We start from the raw sequence: 20,776 nt of genomic DNA on the forward strand, positions 1-20,776 counted from the left end.
TTAGTTCAGCGTGGTCAAATGGTACTGCTGTTAAAACGTGGATTTAAAGGCATGGGCTAGGCAGAGAGTAGGAATATAAGGGTGCATGGGAAATGTCTAACTGTGGAAAAATTCTGCAAAAAGTTCCGAAATGCCTGGTAGTAGCACACGCTCAGTGCGGAAGATTAAACTGGGTCGCACCAGACTTTTCTGCTAAGAAAAAACAGCCTCATTATTCCTTCTGGGCAACATTCTGTCAATTGAACCCACCCCCACCCCACCACACCCAATTTCTTGTAAAACTCAGTAGCTAATTCACAATTCAAAATTATACAGAATTTGCATAGAAATTAAAATCAAAGTTTGACATTCCAACATCTCCTGTTTATCTCATTGTTGTATTAACATTGATAATATATTATATCAAGAAACAATTTCTGCTTATTGTTACATTTAAGTTTTATATTATTTATATTTTATATTAAATATTAACCAATTAAGCTGATAAACCCAAGGTACTAATTATATAGATAACATGTCAAATGTTACCATTATTGCAAATACATTTCTTATCTCACATTAATAGTGTTAATTAAATACACTGGTTTAAAATAGTTTTTGCTTGCAGGTGAGTCTAAAAACCCAAAGTGATCAAGCGAGGGCCTGAAAATTACAATTATGTACACTTATACACGGAATACAGTAAAGAGATGTTTGTATTTCTCTAGGCTCCTAAAGGGCTACCTGTTTAAAAACGAGGATAGTTTCCACCAGGAGCAACTTTCGAGATTTCAAGTTCAAATTGGAAGAAAGGAAAATATGTAGTAGTCCATTATAAATTAATTTTAAGAAAATAATATAAATTGGTTCGAGTAATTCACCCCCTACCCCTCTGACATATCAAATCCATACAAAAATACATTCTGCCTATCCCCATCCCCCATTTTAAAGATCCAAATCCACATTATTAAATATTTTGCACAAAGTAACCCACTAGCACCATATGAACTATAATGTATTTCTTTAAACTAAAAAAAAAAAAAAAAAAAAAAATTTTTATAAGGTAAAAACAATTTGTAAATGGAAATGTAATACAGATAATTATTGCTCCATTATTCAAAACATGAGTTCGAAGAAGCCACTTTCAACAAGCTCTATATTTAAACACATTTAATTTTAGTTTGCTGTGTGCGTTAATACTTATCACCAACTGACTTCAGCGAGACAATTGATAATACAGATGTATAACATCCAAATATCATGAATTTGCAGTACATGGCTTCATTTTGAATTACAAAATCTTGCTTGCTCAGGGGAAGCCATCTTGATTTCCCAGAGACTTGGGTCCCCTGGTACTATTTTGGATTCTGTGTCTTTAAATAAACACAATAACAAATATTTTTTTTTTTAATAATCCCAGAAGTTTCCCATTAACTCAACCTACGGAAATTGTTACAAATCTAAATTCTCCTTTCTGTATTCAAAACTATGCAGATCTAAAGGCCTGTCCAGTCTATCAAAATTTTATTTGACAAAATCATGTGACATGCCTAAATATGGTCATGATGACATCACATCATGACCATATATAGGCACACCATGACTATATATGGGCATACAACAGTTTATTGTCAAAATTTGACATACATGTGGCATACTTAAATAAAGTCACGATGACTATCACATCATGACCATATATAGGCATATCATGACTATATATGGGAATAGAACAGTTTTTGGTTTTTTTTTGTGAAAGAAAATTTGATAACTCAGAGAGAGCTTAAACTTGGGGAGCAGATCAATTCTAATAATTCCTCTTGTAAATTTCTTACAAGCCTCTACATAATATTCTTCCCACCTATACATTTATTCAACATGCAATCACCAAGGATTGCTGACTCTAACACACATGCAGAATCCTTTCATATTACAGATAGACAACCAGAAAGGCAATCAAAAGTTATTCATGGATTTGCATACAGCCCTCTTAAAATGCCAAAAATATAGCATAATTCTGACCTTTGGCCTATTCACATTTTTGCATATTAATTATTAATATTTACACATTACACTGCTAGGTTTTCATCATTAGTAACCTTTGACACTTGACCTCAAAATATGTATAAAAATAAAAGTGACTAACAGATTAAGAATTACACTACTGGCCCAAATTATATGGATATTGACATGTGAAATACTGTGACCAGGACAAGTATATACAGCAAAAAGGTTTGCAGCAGTAGTTAAAACAATTCATATGATATCTCTATTGTTATGTACAGAAAGAATGTTAAGTCTATAAATTCTAATTAGTCGCAATGAATTGATTCCTCGACAATAATCAATTCCATACGTATTATAAATGACGATGGTTAAATGTTTTCATTAATATTCAAGTACAGTATTAATACTCATTTCCAGCAAAGCAGTTAAATACACCCATTGAGCTATATATCTTGCATTATATATATAGATTATCCTCCTTATAAAACCACAATGTAAAAACATGTTAGTGTTAATTTTTATAATGGAATCATAATATGTAGTATTAAGACAGACAAACGTTTTATCGGCATCCATCAAAATTGCACAGTATATAATTTTCTCTGTCTAGTCTAGCTTTTTGCCCATGTGGTCAATGCTCAGTCAAAAGACCTCCCATAGACAATGAGCATAACACAGATTGTACAAAAAACATCTTTACATGATTTTATCAATCTCAAATCTTTTTTTAACCATTCTGAAATTTCACTATCTGTACTAGCTCAGGATTTGACATTCTTTTTCAAACATTCTATTTATTTTTTTAATCTGTAGGCTTATACAATTACGAAACATGACAAGTTATTTTAACTTGAATTAAAATAATTTTAACAAGTCAACCATTGATTATTTTATGCTTGTGATAATTAGTTAACTTGTATACTAAAATTCAGCAGCGACTAACCAAGCAAACAGACAAGTTTAAACCAGTTGAGAATTGTAATTATTGTAAAGTATGTATTACATGAAATGTGTTGTTTTAGACAATGTGCCTAAAGGTCCTAACAGTATCTTCATAAAATTGATACACCCCAATTCAAGAATGTGTTAACATTTGATACTTTTAATTTTGCATCAAATATATACACTTAATCAGCTTGCTAGCATTATACTACTACATAAAGGTAAAACACAACTGACACAACTCTATTCGAGCTACCATAAAATGTAAGCTTAGAAATATGGATACACTAAAAAAAAAACCACTTGGAGATAAGAGCACTTTTGGAAGGAAGAGCTGTGACGTTAATGACAACAATTTTTTTTTGCTTTCCAAAGTCAAAAACTTAAAAGAATTTCAGTGGTTAGTGATAATAACCACCAAGAAATTTCAACAAGCAAAAATTAACGCTAACGTTGTGGCTTCAGATAGAAAATTATCTTCTTAGAGTTGTTGGTAACAATCCTGTTGTTTTTCATTATGGAAAAGGATGCAAAAATCCCAACAATACAGCAAATATTAATTATGGCCGGTGTATGAAGGTATCAAAATATAAAAAAACAAATGCTAATCTACAATCTATTACTGTGATCTGAATCAAGATAAAATTCTTGTTAAATAGAGCAGCATATTTTTTTATCTGGAACTACATTTTGAATATACGACACCCTCCCTCCCTCCAACCCTACAGCTTTATTGATGGCATATCAATCAACTCACTGTATTTAATGTCTTGGTATTCACATCAACAGATTTTATTTGCAAGTCGATCAGACACATATATGCACATGGGTCAAAGTTCAACAAAGTGGTAAGTCAAAACTCAATGCATTAGAGCCCTTTGCTGTTGCTGAGCGGGCCGATTTGTTGATTGCCTGGATTATGTTTTCACTGTGTCCGCTGAGTGCAGAAGAATGACACACTGACCTTACATTATAATCATTGTGTCATAACCGCTTTTCAGTGCTTGACTGTTGTTTTCAATGCATTGACTGAGTGATTTCGTATAATGCACATTCATCGATATTGCGATGTGGAGTTCATCCATTCAAAAAACCAAAAACATTAAACGTTTTTTTAATTTGGTTTTTGATTGGTTGAATTGCTGTGGTTTGATTGGTTGGTCAAAAATCAAGCAAAATTAAATTGATAGTCTGCACAAGCAGACTGTTAAGAGTAAATTCCAGGACGCAATTCAATAATAAAGCTGTTGGGATTCCATTGTGCAGCAGCGTCAAAGCGGTGTTGTTTGTTCTCACACTATTGGCATTTTGGTTTGGCAGAATTTCTGGAATTTGATTGGTTAGTTTGCTGGTACTTAATTGGTCAGTTTAAAAGGTGCTATTTTGTTCAGTCATATTATTATTTGTACAATTTCTTTCTCAATATCATCACTGATACATTTTCATGTAGACAATACACACATCTTCTTTTGTAAATCAATCCATTTTCATTACTGCTGTCTTAATCGCAAGAACTTGTCTGGCAAGATCTGTGGCAAGAAAATGACACTTAACCTCTGACATGAGCAGGCTACCTGACCTCTTCAAGTTCCCCTCCCCACTTTAGTTTATAGACTTGATTCCGCCACGTTACAGTCGTCTTCATCATACCTTTCATGAACAAATACGGCGTCATGATCTCGCGATAGAGCCAAGCGATCACAAAATCAAACTTGGAAAAATTAAGCCTATCATTCTGGAGGAGAAAAAAGAAAGATTTTCAATTAAGAAATCTCTTCGATTACTAAGTAATACACAAAATATTTTTATTTTTTGTTATTTGGTTATTATATAGCGCCTTTCCTTTAGGACGCAAAGTGCACTGTTTTCCCTGGTCACTGGATCCACTTGCGGTGTTGCTGCCATATTGGCACAGTAGCAGGCAACCCCACCCGGTACCCATTTATACTCCTGGGTGGAGAGAAGCAACGCAGATAAAATACCTTGCACAAGGACACAAATGAAGCACACAGCGAGGGATTGAAACCCAAATGTTGTGGTTGGGAAACCAAACCGTTCCTGCTGCGCCAAACTGCCTCTGAGTAAAAATCTCGGGAAAATATTATTAAGACACTAAAATTAAAAAATATATTTTCAAAGGTTTTGAAAAGAAAATTTGACATTACCTGTACTATTTTGAGTTGTATATATCCCAGTAACATCCATATTAATATATGTGCTAAGAAGAACACAATAGGATCCCAACCTAACAGGTAACTAACGCTCCACGCATTCCATATACCCAGTGCTAGTGACTCTGTGATCGGTTCTGCTAATATAATCGCCGGTACTGTTGAAATGCGTATCTGTGTCCACCTGAGGAAGATGAAAGTTCAAAATCAAGTCAAGTGGTCAAAGAAAATTATAATAACTTGACCATCATAGCAACATGAGTCGAGAGGCTAAGCGGTAAGACAGGGACGCCGTTAACTACAGCCTTAACATCGGTGCTGGCTCTAGTGGCTCCTTGCCCAGGAATTGGCTGGTAGAACCATGTTTGCTCTGATAAGGAGGTCCTGTGAATACATGTGGTTTGTGTGCACTTTAAAGACCCCATTGCATCTTTCGGAAATGTAGGGTGTTACCCTGATGCTATGGTTCATTTCAGCTTCTGTCGTTGTGGAATGATGTGAACTAAGCGCTTCTCTGCAGCTGCTACAATAGTCACGGACCACGCACACAGCCAATCAGCACAATGACACTGCAAGTTATGGGTTATTTTAATACCTTTACCTTTACAAAAAGTTTTACTAAAAGGAATTCCACATGAAATTTGAATGTATGGCTAATTCTGCATCCAATGACCAGGGAAGAAAGTGCCTTAAACAGTTTCTGAATATGTGAGCGAAATGATGATGGAAGAAGTGGAAGATGGGAAGATCATCATGGAGTGAAAGTCAGTAACCTTTCATCTGGTACTGGTACGGGCATTTATAATGTGCCTCTTCCTTGCGTTTATAAAGCACAGTCCTTTTCCCTGGTCATTGGGTCCACATGCTAAGTGTTGCTGCTGGTAATCAGCGCGGGAGCAGGCAACCCCACTAGGTACCCATTTATATTCCTGGGTGGAGAGAAGCAATGCAGATAAAGTGTCTCGCTCAAGGACACAAGCGAAATGCACAGCGAGGAATTGAAACCAAACCGTTCCCGCTGCACCAAACCGCTTCCATATAACAGGAAAAATGCTGACTTAAATAAATGATGATGGATAATGATGATGAGAAATTCTATTAAATACATTTTAAAAAAATAAATAATAAGCAAAACACTGGTTGACAGGACAAAGCAAAATCCCCTTCCCCACCCTCTAAAACTGCCTCTAGTGAAATGTACAATGCCTCTGTCGTGTAGTCGCACACATTTTCAGGTTGTAACGTATATATAATAAACTACACATACCGTATCATCCTCTTCCGGAAGTTCTGTAGTGATGAGATTCCGCTGTTTTGATACACTGGTATAGAACTAAGTTGCTGTTTGTAACCACTGCAAAAACAATCACATAATTATATTGTTACTGTAGTGTAAAATAATAATGTATCAAACAGACACCTTTATAATGGCATTACGATCTGTTTAAATACTATTCACAAAATTTATCGAAATTCAGTTAAGCATTACTTCCTAGTTCTCCACCAAGAAAATAAAAGTGAAAATGTGAAAAAATAAGCTACTAAGACCTAAAAAACATGTACCGCACACATAATTTTATAATTTCATAAATTTACTTCACTCAAAAGTAAAGATTATGGTAGGCAAAAAAAAGAACAGGTCCCAAGATGCTTACCAAAAAGGCAATGATAATAGCAATAACAATAAATAAAAAAAAAAAATATTCTAAATGTAGTACATAATATACTAATTGTATTTGTAAAATGTGTTACCCTGTTCATGTTTAGTCAATACATGTTTTTATATTGAATATAAGACCACTTCATTTGACTGATGTACACTTAATTTCAGATTTTGAATTGTAGAAACACAAACTGTATTGCATGAGTTATGTTTATTTGTACATCAATTGAGTCGGTCAGTAGTAAATAGTTAGTACAAATCCTGGCCATGGCACTCGATATATATTTCATTCTCAATTTGTATTTTGTTAAACTCGGTTTTAGGACATCCCAGATTTAATTATCGTATTGGCATCTTGATTTGTTTTAAAAATCTCTTTCAGATGAATGACTTCATTCAATAGACACTTTCCGCTAGGTTGGTCATGCGACGAATAGTGATATCAATTGTAAACAGGCAGCGTGAGTGATGCTCGGTAATAGGAAAACGTGTGGCTTCGTTTACAGTGTTTCTGCTGTATAAAGCACATTGATGTTGAATATGTTGGTTGGAATGCCAGTAAACTACACACTATGTCACATGACCAAAACCTTGCAGAATCTGTCTGTTGGCAGCTATTTTGGTGTTGATAGTAATTGTGGCAGAAGCAGGCAACCAATTAACTGAAATGAGGTCATGTGAGGTGAGCAAAAAGCTAAGTTAATATAACACGATCAGGCTCGGGACAGATCGCAGTGGACGAGTGCTATCATGCGACTCCATCCAACCCATAGCAGGATATTAAAACATAATTTATAAAGCTATATCCACACTATATTTTCTTTGACAAAAAAACTCTTGTATGCCTATATATAGTCATGATGTGCCTATATATGTTTCAACACCAGAAATGTTTTCTCCCCTGACCCCATAAGAACTCTCCCCTTAAACCCCACCAGGGCATTAATACAGACTACCCAGAATGCATGGCTCATAGAAACCTTTCCCCCATCAGGAATCCTGGTTATGGACTTGACCAGCAGTATGCAACTGGGATCCTACCTAACTACGTAGAAAATAGAATGTAGCAGAAATAGAAACGAGCCAGTGGTAGCCTCACCAGCAAGATTAACACTTTAATGCTTTGACCTAATAAACCAAATCATTAAAACTCAAACAGCTGAATTGCTAACTTAGTACATTTATTAGTAAGTTATTAGCATCCAATTGACAACTAGAATGGGACAATATTTTTCTTTCCAATAAACAGACATAAACAATACTGATCCTCTAATTTCTGCATAGACACTTTAAATTGGCAGGTAATCAATTCTATGAATTTGCATACTGAAACATCAGCAAATAAAAATCAGAATATTTTCAATCTGCCGAAGTTAAAAAATTATTTGATATTTTTATGGGAAAGCAAAAACAGTTCTGCTATAAACATCTAGGCAGAGAAAATAAAAATAAAATGTTATTGACGAACAAAGAAATTTAAAGTTCTCCCTCCAAGTTGCCGCTGTCACTGTCAACTTTACAGTGACCAGAAAATGCAAATTATCCTGGATAGGCTGGATTGACAAGTCTAGCCTATGCCTCCTAGATTGCAAACTATGACAAATCTTAGATAGCAGTTTGATGCTAAAGAAAGTAGCAAACGTCAGTCGGCTAGACTGGTGGTAGCTATTGTGTGTATGATGAACTGTGGAGATCATTTGGAACCCGGTTCAATTCCATCCGCTGCTCTCTGAATGTTTCAACTAGTGGGCTGAAATGCAAATAAAAGTGTACCATCTTTCGGAAGAACCCCACTGGAAATAAGTCATCTTCAAACATTTTAGGTTATCCTAGGTGTTTAAACCTGAAAAATCCAATGCAGTCTGTAACAAGCTGTTGGTCCCGTGTGCAATATCGCTCATGTGCATGAGACGTAGTACTGTACACTCTTTGGAAAGAGCAGGGGATTGTTGACATACTGACCAATCACCACCAGAAGGACCTCACTGGAAAAAACATCTTCCAAGTTTTGAGGTTTATCCTTGGTGTTCACACCGAATAAATCAAATCCAATGTGAATATTAAATATTTGATTCACTATAGGAATGATGTTTAACCCAAACTGACACGCTGTAATTTCAGAATCGTTATCTGGGGAATAAAATGTCTAGAATTTCCATTCCACACTATAAGTGAGGAGAGGGCACTTTGCATGTAAATGAGTAAAACATTAGGGGGAAAGTTATAGCACAGGTGGAATTACACTAGGGGTGGGATAAAGAGGCCTTATTCCTAGAGTAAGTTTATAACAGGAAGTAAACTAATTAAATGATGTTGTTAGAATAAATTTCATTTAATGAGGTTTAATGGGTATTTTACTTCATGAAAAAAATCTGGTATTCCTTGTTTATAAGGAAAGTGAAACTTAAACCACCAAATGTTGAGCTCTCTTTCCAATAACAAAGCTTACACAATTCTAAATATTTACTTAATACGATATCAAGAACACAGATAAAACGAACAGAAGAACCATATGTACTATACTTGTAGAAGGTACGCTCCTTGGAAAAAACCAATTCCAGAGGTTTGAAACTCTCGCTGTACAAGCAACTTGTGTCCCTGGGCAAGGCACTTTGTCTATGATTATCTCTCTCTACCCAGGAGCATAAATGGGTACCTGGTAGGATGTTGTGGCATTGACTGTACTTGTTTCGTTCGTCGAGTACAAGCGCACGACTAGGTATACTCCCCAGTGAGCAGAGAAGTTTGCACTTTGTACTGGTTTGCCCTTGTGTGTTATCGATTTGACCATGGGTAATAATGCTCAGCACCTTTTTATTTAGAATTGGCGCTATATAAATATTTGGCATTATTATTTATTTTATTTTTTACTTTATATTTTGCAGTACACTGCACTTGCGCAGATATACTCTATACTGTGGTACGTAGTGGAATTTTCTGTAAAATGGAATGTGTTTAAGGTTCATTTCAGTTCATTTCATTTGACAAGCATGCCAAGTACAGTAGTGTGAATGTAGTTTTATCAGGGAGTTGGTAATTGGTTCTACATTTTGACAGATGTCCAATGGCTGATATCACCTTGTCCAATAATTTTGACCTAGTTTCTGCAGTATGGTCATGCACCCATCATGAGCGTATTTTTAATTTACCTGTTTAACGTAATAAGACCCATGTAGAAGTCCTCGGCGATGTACTTGGAAAGTTCCTCAAGTCCGCCATTCTCGTCAATAATTGATTTGCGTATTAGATTTGACATTCCTGTTACGCAGTTAGTCCGAATAGCACACATGGTCAGATACATACGTGAATGCCATCCACCGAAAAATACCTAGAGAAGACAACAAACTTGAAAGGTAACATAAAAATCTATAAAGTCGGTTAATGTAGACATCAGCCTATCAGAGCAGAGGATGTTCAGGATGATTCAATACAGACGTTTGTAGGAGGATAAGGATTTTGTGATTTATCCTTAAAAAAGGAAACAAATGAAAAAAAATATTTAAGAAAGATAATTTATTTTAAATTTCGTACAAGTTATTTAAGATTTCTACCCTGAGAAAAGATGCAGGCATGAATGAACTTTTACAATCAATAAAAATTCCTCAAAAAATTAACATAAAACATGCTAACCCTAATGTGTTGTAAGTTTGACATTACAAAAGTTGACCCACAATTATCATCATTCAGGTTTATTTATTGCAGCAAGAGAGCTGAATCAAGAGCCAAGATATTTGACTTAAAAAGTTATTAAAGCTGGTTCATTCAGCTTGTTCAATCAGCAATATTTATGGCTTGATGTTTTCAGGTCATTTCATAATACTGTATAATGAATAGACATGGTCATATATGAACACAAAAATAGTCTTTTTTAAAAAACTTCATTTTCAATCTCTCTTTTGTGAAATAAGCTCATGTACTTTGTACTGCAATTGCTTTTTTATATAAACCGAATGAATGAATAAAGATTATGATACAATACTATACAGAATACAAAATTCGTACAGTACTTTAGAAATTGTGATATTTTTTTTATTCCTTTATCGATAATATTTCACTTGTATTGTTATTTACAAATAGAAAATTATTGTCAAAAAATGTTGTATTTGCATGATAGCATATAGATCCAGGTTAGCAATAATTGATATGTACAACACAGAAGTGATAGAATAGTAAGTTTTTAAGAATGGAGTTAGTTTCCATTAGCATTGTTCAATCATTTGGAAGTGTGGGATGCAGTATTCAACACAAAAAAAAAATGCAGTCAGGGTTAATATTCGAAGGACATTTATTCAAAATGACTTTCGTAATGCTAACTGCCTGTTCCCTTCAAACAAACTACTGAAGACACTATTTGTGTTATACAATGCAATATAAATACGGTATTAAAGTCAGCATAGATACTTTTTTTTCTGGTAGCATTTAGGTTTACTATAATGTTTGGTTCCTTAATTCTGCAGCACCTTGAGTACTACAGTAGAGGATACTGTAAAATGCTTGTATAAGCGCCGCTCTCGTATAAGCGCCGCTCTTGAAGAAACGCCTTTGTGAAGCTGCCGAAATTATTATAAGCACCGTGGCGCTTATTTGAGCATTTACGGTAGGTGTGCGCTTTTTCATCATCATCAGCTTGTCGTGTTTGTCAAAAATTACAAAGCAATGGGGGCCTAGAGATTTTATTTATTATTAAGTAACATAGTCATTTGATTTTCATATGTATTTTGATGTTTTTTGTGATGTATGATGTGTTGATACTTAGGTGAATGTTTCTTTTTTTTTTTTTTATGTATTTATATTTTCCTTCAGGAATCAAGAATACAGGTACATTATTGTCATCGATCAAACAAGTGAACAATGAAATTTGTTTCGCCAGTTGCTAAGAACACTATAGAAAACGACATTATTACAATATGGTACTTCAATGAAATTGAAATAACCAATACTTCACTTACATAGATATCATGATTATGCTTTTCCTAGTAGCTGTAGAGGCCTGCATTTGATTAGCAGTTAATTTCACGGTGTGCTCGCAAATACGTAATGTTGTTTGTGTTCAACAATACTGTTTATTCTTCAAGTGTTTATTTAATTGTTCTAATATCTACTTACTTTAATGTACTTGTTCTTTTTCAAAATCAAAATGTTTACGCCATTATTATGGTTAAAAGTAGTGTGGCATATTTCTGTAGCATGTTTTCATCACATTAAATATGCTTGAAGCAAAGGAAAGAGCCGGCCGGTTTACGTGCTACAGTACCACTTCCTATGAATCATGAAGCCAGTAACCTTAAACTCACAACCGGAGCTGTCAGACAGACTCGTAAACTCCAACTACTAAATTTACATCCTACAATTTAAAGTGTGTATAGGAGTGCTAACCTATAAACACAATTTGAATTCTGTGGAAAACTTATATTATGGTAACAATATTTTCAGTGCCATCCTAATTTAAAATTCAATACAAGACAAACTTTTCCATACAACAGGTTTACTAAAAAAAAGCCTACATAGAATATAATTTTAAATTTTAATAGCAATGAAATCATTTCTGGCCTACCAGTAACTTGGTTTATGGAACTATCATACCGATTTCAAGTATGTTTTTCACTTTCTCAATTCACTAAAGTTAACAAAATATTATCTTCTTAATGGTATTCCCTTCATGGCTTTCTTTAAACCATAAAAATATGTTTTTCCTTTTTCAACGTTTGTTTTCTTAAAAAGTTCACTATGGTAAAAAAAAAAATTCTTCTTAATGGCATTATACACCTTTCTATCCCTTTAAAACTGTTTTTTTGTCTTTTTTTATTTCATTTATTCCAGAACCCAGTGTATAGAGTAACCAATAAAAACTATAAAAACATGAATACAATTTAGACCATACACAAAAATATACAAAAATAATTATAATAATTCACTGGGTTACCGGGTAGCAAGACACGAAAGGACCCTTAGGGGATAAGTTACTAATCGAGTTCATAGTCCACATATCCAAGCGCTTTGTATCCGTTGGAAGAAAGCGCTATATAAATTTCAGATTTAAATTTTAAAAATGAGCTTTCTTTCCTACTTTATTTTGCTGTGATACCCATCGGTACTGACTTCCGTGACATAATTTGGTAATTAATAAAAGACTTGGTAAAAACATGCAAATATTAATTCAAATTTTCAGGGGATGGGTTATAATAATCCCGGGAGATTATTGCTTGCTTGCGGGAGTGCGGTAGGCCGTTACGATTTTTAGGAAGCTCCAATAATTTCTTGACTTGACACCCCTGCTATAAATAATGGAAGAGGAAGGATACAGTTAATATCACAACAAATCCTCACTAGAAGACGATAAAAAAACTTACGATTTCGTCCAAGTAAAAAACAAAAGTAGTTTCTCGTCCTAATATTTGGAAAAAAGGAGAATGAGGCCACTTTTTTGTTTTTCTTTTTTACTCCGAGATGGCAAATCCAAGATGGTCAATGAGAAACATGACATGATTCATACCATATTTATCCCCAACCACAATCGATGGAGAGAGGAATTTTACTAATGTGAGTTAGCAAGATTTTCGTTCATTTGAAAAATATTGAACAACATAAAATAACAAAAAAAAATTGGGGAGGCATAGAAAATGGATGCACAAGGGGATGAGAAACTAGTAACTTCTTTCATTTGGCCTTAATATTCTGGCTGCTAACACTTCCATTTTTGTGTTTATTACATCAAATTTGCATGAATGGTTGAATAAACGGAGTAATACACACCTTTTCTAGTGTGCAGGAGAAACCTTTCCTGTCGCAGGTAAATGGAAGTTGATGTACGATACCAACACCAGGCGTCATATGCATTACCATGTCCAACAACGTGTCTTTGGTCGCTAATAGACATAATAAAGAGAAAGATACATACATTTAAAATTTAACCATTATTCTCAATACAGAATCTCCAATTAAAGACCACTTTTAGGACTAGCATTCCTTTAATTGAAGGTAGTCTTGAATTCTGAGGGTCTTTAAGAAGGAGACCTACACTTTGTATAATCTAGCATGGTTCCCTTCCCAAAATACTTTCACCATTTTTTTTTATTTCCACAGCTATGAAAGTTACAATGTACAATACCACAAATATGTTAATTAATTCTTTCCATGTGCTTTGACTCTGTTTGAGGTCTGGGATGTGGTAGCGACCCCCACCTGGCATTATGACAGTCTTCATTAGTATTTCTTGGCTTATAGGTACCAGCCACAGGGTTCAAAATAATAATAATTCTACTACTGTTAAAACTCTGTCCATACTCGCAAATTTTATGCGACAAATAAATGTGATGTACCCATATTTGGGTATAATATGACATGATTATGACCATATATGGGCACATCAGTGCATCACACAAATTTGTCACATAAAGTTGGATAGTACTGTATGGACAGAGGTTTACATTAGTGATAGGATTGGGAATGGGAATGCTGTTGCATATGTATTCACTTATGTGATATGCCCATATTTGGATGTAATAGGACATCATTCATTATGACCTTATATGGGCATATCACACAAATTTGTCACATAAAGTTTTATACTGTAGTATGGACAGAAGTTTACATTAATAGGATAGAGAATTCTGTTGCATCCATTTATTTGTTCACAGTTACAGTACTGGGGAAGAGTGTGGGATATTCGTTTCAAGGAAATGAAACCTCTTAAATACTGACAATGATTATAAATTATAACACATGGTACGAAGACCATAATTATCAAATGATAAATATGAAAAAAAAAATGATGATGATAATGATGTTGGTGAATATGAGGATGACGATAATGATAGCAACAATTAATGATGCGGACAATGAAAACGATGAGGAAAAACCATGATGAAAAATCTAAATCGAAAAAAAAAAAATCAAATCGATTGTGATGACAACACTGAGTGTGACAATTGGTTTATTCAGTGTGAACATAAAGAAGACAGTAACTCACGAAAGTTATAAAGACCAGTGGGTTCAACTGTACATTCTTTAACTTGCACATGAGCCGTATTGCACATACAATGTGGCTATCGCCAGTTTAGCTGACTGACCTATGCTGCCATTCTTCTAGGTTTGAATAAAAATTGAAGATTCATATTTAATCAGAATGATTTCTGGAAAACTCACTTTTAATGCTGCTATCACTGATAAGAATCAAGTTATACTTTGACGCTTTGTAGCCGGACATCAAATTGTTCAGCTTTGGGTTCGCCCCTATCCTTGCGTGTCTACCTGAAATGTCAATAAAAATTTTAAAAATTAAATTTACTTTTAATATAAAAATATACACAATTTTATTTAATGAAGTGGAAATAACAGAACCAATGAACCTGTGTTAAGCTCTGTCCCACTATCAAATTTCATGTGACAAATAAATGTGATGTGCCCATACTTGGGTGTAATATGACCCCGGGAACCTCACCTGCATACCAACCAAACAGGGGGTGCCGCAGCCACTTCAAGACATGAGACACTTGCACTACCTATTTTACTGAAAATTCTTTGAACTGCCATTTTACCAAAAATCCCACAGTGGTCATACCATAGAGATATAATAAGAATACTAGAGCGCTAACCGCAATGTATTCGATGTTCGAAATACGCAGAACTCTGTGTGTGTACCATCCAAGATGGCTGCCATAGATTTAGCCAATCAAATTTCGCTAAGCACCATCGTTTGCAATTGCGCCCTCAATTTACTCAGCAAGTTCAGTATAGCTAGTTACCCGTATGTTTGAAATTCAAGTGTTGTGGTGTTTGGGTGTAATGTACACGATTTTAATTTTCATTCCTTGGTACTTTATTTTTGAATAAGATGCTCCACTTGGCCTCGTTTTGGCTACAATAGTTTAATAATTTGTTATTACCATTACTCATTATCATTAATGAAATAATAGTCAGTCAGAGGGCTTTATTAATATGTAGTAATATGTATACTAAGCCTGAAGGTGGCGCTTTACTACGACGGCCATCTTGGATGGTACATATACATAACTCTGCATTGCTGTGCCATCTTGTCAGCACTCTAGTTGTTTAATAGCTCTATGGGTCATACAGACGACAGGTACAAGGCCACCCAAAAGTGCCAGAGAGGGCGCAATATTGACTGGTTCCCGATGGCCAAAAGTGTTCCGTCCGGTCGCGATCTTGTGGCTGTACCTAGCAAAGAGGGACTTTTAACTACCAATTTCACCCTAGTTATTTCCCACACTTGAGCATCCCCATCCCCCCACCCCGGAAATATGACATCATCATCATCACAAATTGTTGTCACATAAAATGTTGTAGTGTGGACACAGAGCATGGAAGCCCTGTCCAAAATATCATATCTTACTTGACAAAAAACTGTTGTATGCCCATATAAAGCCATGACGTGCCTATATTTGGTCATGTTGTGATGTCATCATGATCACATTTTGCATGTCACATGTTTTTGTCAAACAAAATTTGATAGTGTGGACACAAAACATAACTTTTAATAGCGAGTAATGTGGAAGGAAAGTGGTGGCAGCATAATGTCCAAAAGGGGCGGAACATGGTTGCGAGTGGAAGGTTTTTGGAACATCCCCTTTTCTAATCTTGGTGTCCACCAGATGGCTATGACCTTGGAAGCATTTTAATCTCTTATTTTATACTGAAATGATTTCAAAACCTGGTTAGTGACTTTTCGGCAGCTGCTGCCGCGGAGGAGGAAATGAGGAGGGAAAGCACTTCTTTGTCACTTGAATCCGCCACGGAAAAAAAGAAAAAATATGAAAGGGGGAGGGGGGAGAATGAGGAGGAAATACAAGAGGGGTTTGGTTAGTTGAAAAAACCCAGCAGAATTAATTCAAATTTACTTGGCAATATATGTTATAACGACATATGAGACTCCCTGTGGAATGTGTACAGTATAGTGGCACGTGCATTTGAGAAACAGTACATTTCTGAAAATCCCCATCCTGTACCCTCACCTAAACAAACCTAACACTTGGAATAATATCTACTTCTAGTGTATTGGTGCTGTTCCGCTAGAACTATGTAAATCCAAAACTAAAAATTTGTTTTGGATTTTGTTTTGTGTTTGCAAGACACATAATACAGAATTTTGCTGATGAGGTGTTACTTAGCTGAATACTAGAACTCTCTATGTTTTCAAATTTTTTCATTCTGATGTTCCTTTATATATTAATATAATAATTCCAACCAGCTTTTTGCTGCAAAATCGCAGAAGAAAGCTGGCGTTAGTGCTTTTTCTACTGCTGCTATGCGTATCCTGTCGATTTGCAATAAGTCGGCACCCCTATTCAAACGTCATCTTCAAACGTTTCTTTTCTCTGCCGTACAGCTGCTCGTAATATTAGGAACACTTTTTTTTTAATGTAAGTTTTGTAAGGTGCTTGTAGAGTACCATAAAAATGTCAAAATAATAAATAAATAATAATAATAATAATAAAGTTAAATGTTAATTACTAGGTAATACTGTATAGTTAAATAGAATAGGGCTTGAACATTCCTTTGGTATGATAAAATAATGACTAATACATATACTTGGAATAAGGTATACACAGGGGACACAAAGTACCGGTATGACGGTGTTTGTGTTCGTTGTTACAGTTACACTACTTACTAGCTTGCGAGTGTGGCTGTTTCACTTACATAAAATATCAATTGAGTAATGTTCATGTTAAATGTCAACTATAATAATATGATTCTTTCACTCACACATACAAAGTTCAACGTAAAAGAGGCCAACTCTTTTATGAAAGATGATGTATGATGATGCGTTTGGGATAAATTATACCCTCTGCGTTCAGTGCAGTGACAGAAAATTGACAATCAACGACATATAATGCTACAAATTGCAAATAGAATGCTTTGGATTGCATATGGTTGGGCTCTCTTGTTTTATCCTGGGGATAAAATGCAAAATTTCAATGAGCAGCTGTCGGAATAATGTCATCACATAAGGCATGACTTTTGTTATAACTTGTTTTGCAACTTTATTTTAAGGCCGTCAGAAAAGAACGAAATAAAAATAAAAATTAAATTTTGTTTTCTTATTTAGCAAATAGTTTTGTCAAAAACATCCAGATGGAGGAGAAAATAAATATGTTATAGTATTAGTGAATGTAAACACTGTAGTAATGGGATGCTTAATGCTTTAAATTTATATAATTAGGAAGAAATATACATCCTATTTTGGGGATTTCGAGGCAGCAGGGAGCATAATAAAAATAACGAAAAACATTTATTTTTTCTGAAATTTCCATTTTTTTTTATTTCTTTTTAAATGAATAATCAAATATGCAAAGAGTGTATAAAGCTTAAAGATCCACACATAATTAAACAAGAGTCCAGTAGCATATATATAATTATGACATCAGGTAGAGAAAAACAAAGAAACAAAACCAAATATTGATGAACATTTGTGAAATAAGGTATCCTTGGAGTTAAACAGGATTTTCAATTAATCTACACAATACCTCTCAATTCAGCATATCCTGCCTTCACAAGTATTAGATTTATTTGTCCAATAAGAACTTCTCCAACTATTTTAGTTTTCTGTTTTGTATTGAAATTTATATAAACATGACCTTTGACTTCCGAACCAGAATGGCAAACACTAGTACTAGGACACAAAAAGACTACTGGCCTGTATCTAAGTTTTAAGTTAGAGGACAACTGGAGACTTTGTCCTTTTTAAAACTTGTAAGGACTTTTATGGTTACCACCATTAGTTAAAACAGACATGGAAAGAATAGATGAAACTGTCTAGAATGCAGGCCTCTGGTAGCAACCATTCTGATTTTCATGTAAACCAGGTTTCTTTTAAAGTCAGGCTCTGGCAGTATTAAGTTGATATACAAAAAGGGTGTGTGAATGGTGAATGAGCTAAAGATTTATGAATTAACTGGGGGGGTGGGCGAGTTTGAAAAAATGGTGGTTAGTTTCAGGTGATTGTCATTAAAAATTAAAGGGATGACTCTAAATGTTTCGCTTTGTTTTTGAACACAGCTAATTTGTTTTACCCCCACCCATTTTGTTTCACTCCCTCCAATTTTGTTTCACCCCCCTTTAATTTTGTATCAGAGTGTTTGTATACCCCACTTCAGACCCATTCCAGGGTCATGCATGCCCTCCTCTCTCCAAATGTCTGCTCAGAATCAACTCTATCCACTGGGCATTCAAGTTTCCTACAATAATACCCAGTAGCGAAAAAAAACCAACAGGGCGGATTAGCTCCTCAAAGTCAACAGCTAAGCCCAGCTTAGTTAACAGATTATGTGCAATTTAGCCATATTATTTCCTTTATATAAAGTTAATTTCATTATGCACATTCTGTGCATATTTCATTTCTAATTTCAACTTACTGTATATTTGAGCCATAGTTCATAAATTTAAAAAGTCCACAATTAATATTAATATTTTAAAGACAATACAGTATCAACAAAAGCAAACACAATAATAAAAAGCCAAACCTACTTTATACACATTAAATCCTAGTGACTTTTTTTTTTACATTCATTACATATTGGTAGGCACACATATAATTTACGTATCAAACTATGTGATGCATCACTATGATGCTTACACTAGAGCAGTAATTTATAGGATTTAAACCCAAAAGTCTAGTATTTGAAGGCAAGCATCCTTTCTTATAATGAACTCTGCCCAAAAAATCATTGGCAGTAAAGTCAAGAAGAGGGAGGGGAGGAGGGGGATCGGGCCGGAAAAAGGGCCCCGGCTCTGGACCACAAATGGTCCGGGCTGCTCATGTAGAGTAAAAGAATAAATGTTAAAAAAATTAAATTTATTATAGACTACTGGTGGTATATATTATGCATCTACCTTTAAATATTCTACATAACCACCCTGGGCCCATACATGTCTCCAACCCTCCCTCCCGATCTCAACTTTAGGACCCAGTAGCTGTAGGCCCCAGGGTTCAAGGTTGCTGTGAGCTGCCATAATCACAGTGGCGGGGCAGCAGAGGTTCCTTGTCAGCGACTTCAGATCTCTCTCCAGAGATTTTGGATCCACTGTCGGCAAACTTTGACCTCTCACCACATACTCTCTGGCTGATCATTTGTGCCTACAACACACGATTACACAAGGTAATTTATATTTAATTGCAATGACTTTAAAATAATTAACTGTCAAGCTAAATTTCATTTATATATTTAAATGTTTGAATTGAGTGAGTCTATGTGAAGTTAATAGCTTTGAAATGATAACTAGGAATGAGAAAGTATTTCCCTTGCCAATGTAATAACTGGTGCATAAACAAAACCGCATTCTTTACATAGACACATACAGTAATTAATTGACTAGTATTGGGTAAAAAAGATTAATTTATATAAGTCACCGAAAACAGCATAGCTTTATCTGTCTCGATTATATACAATTTTATAACTAAATCTTCCTATCAAATTATATTTGGCCCAATCAAAGCAGGATATACTTCTTTCTTTTCCATTAACTTGATAATATGTGACTACAGTGGTTAATTTGGATAACATAATCAATTGTAAAATGTTTAACTATGCATGAATGTTTAATTTCAGGTTGTATTTTGTTAATGAATCTCTGGTGATGACAGCTACTGTACATAAACTATCCATCCTCGTGGAAGAACACCACTACACCTTGGTGAACAAGCTTCCGTTGTAAATGAAGAAAGATTTTATTATTATTATTATCATTTTCCTTCATCAGTTTAAAGTTCTGCCTATCTCTCACTCACTGATGATGTCATCCGGTGTTCTCATCTCCTTATTAGTGATGATGTCATTATGTCAACATTTTTTATGACATCATACCACCAAAGAAGACTGATCATGACTCATGGATGTATTGTGGTCTGTCATCATCCAATCAGTGAATTTTAAATCCACGTGAGTAAAATGATTCATGAAAGAATGCTCACCTGTCTCTGACGCATCGTTTACTAATTACTTTACAAACTCATCTTTAATCTAATTGTTGCGATATGAATCATTATTAAATCTTACGGTTT

General features: G+C 34.7%; 1 protein-coding gene across 3 annotated transcripts in view; it reads right to left on the reverse strand.

Annotated features, from left to right (window-relative positions):
* Nucleotides 1–1,132: 1,132 nt before the first annotated feature.
* Nucleotides 1,133–20,776, reverse strand: part of LOC117120215 (ceramide glucosyltransferase-like) — a 62,108-nt gene continuing 42,464 nt past the window's right edge. For all 3 annotated transcript variants that reach the window (XM_033265228.1, XM_033265229.1, XM_033265227.1), the window contains 6 exons: nucleotides 14,905–15,009; nucleotides 13,513–13,625; nucleotides 9,909–10,087; nucleotides 6,364–6,450; nucleotides 5,091–5,280; nucleotides 1,133–4,660 (listed from right to left, as the gene is read on the reverse strand). In XM_033265228.1, coding sequence (XP_033121119.1) covers nucleotides 4,496–4,660; nucleotides 5,091–5,280; nucleotides 6,364–6,450; nucleotides 9,909–10,087; nucleotides 13,513–13,625; nucleotides 14,905–15,009 — 839 coding nt within the window. In that variant the 3' untranslated portion in view covers nucleotides 1,133–4,495. The remainder of the gene's footprint in view (nucleotides 4,661–5,090; nucleotides 5,281–6,363; nucleotides 6,451–9,908; nucleotides 10,088–13,512; nucleotides 13,626–14,904; nucleotides 15,010–20,776) is intronic.

The sequence above is a fragment of the Anneissia japonica genome, unplaced genomic scaffold (assembly GCF_011630105.1).
Source record: "Anneissia japonica isolate Jap-2015-1 unplaced genomic scaffold, ASM1163010v1 scaffold3798_len331662_cov138, whole genome shotgun sequence".
Lineage (NCBI taxonomy): Eukaryota > Metazoa > Echinodermata > Crinoidea > Comatulida > Comatulidae > Anneissia > Anneissia japonica.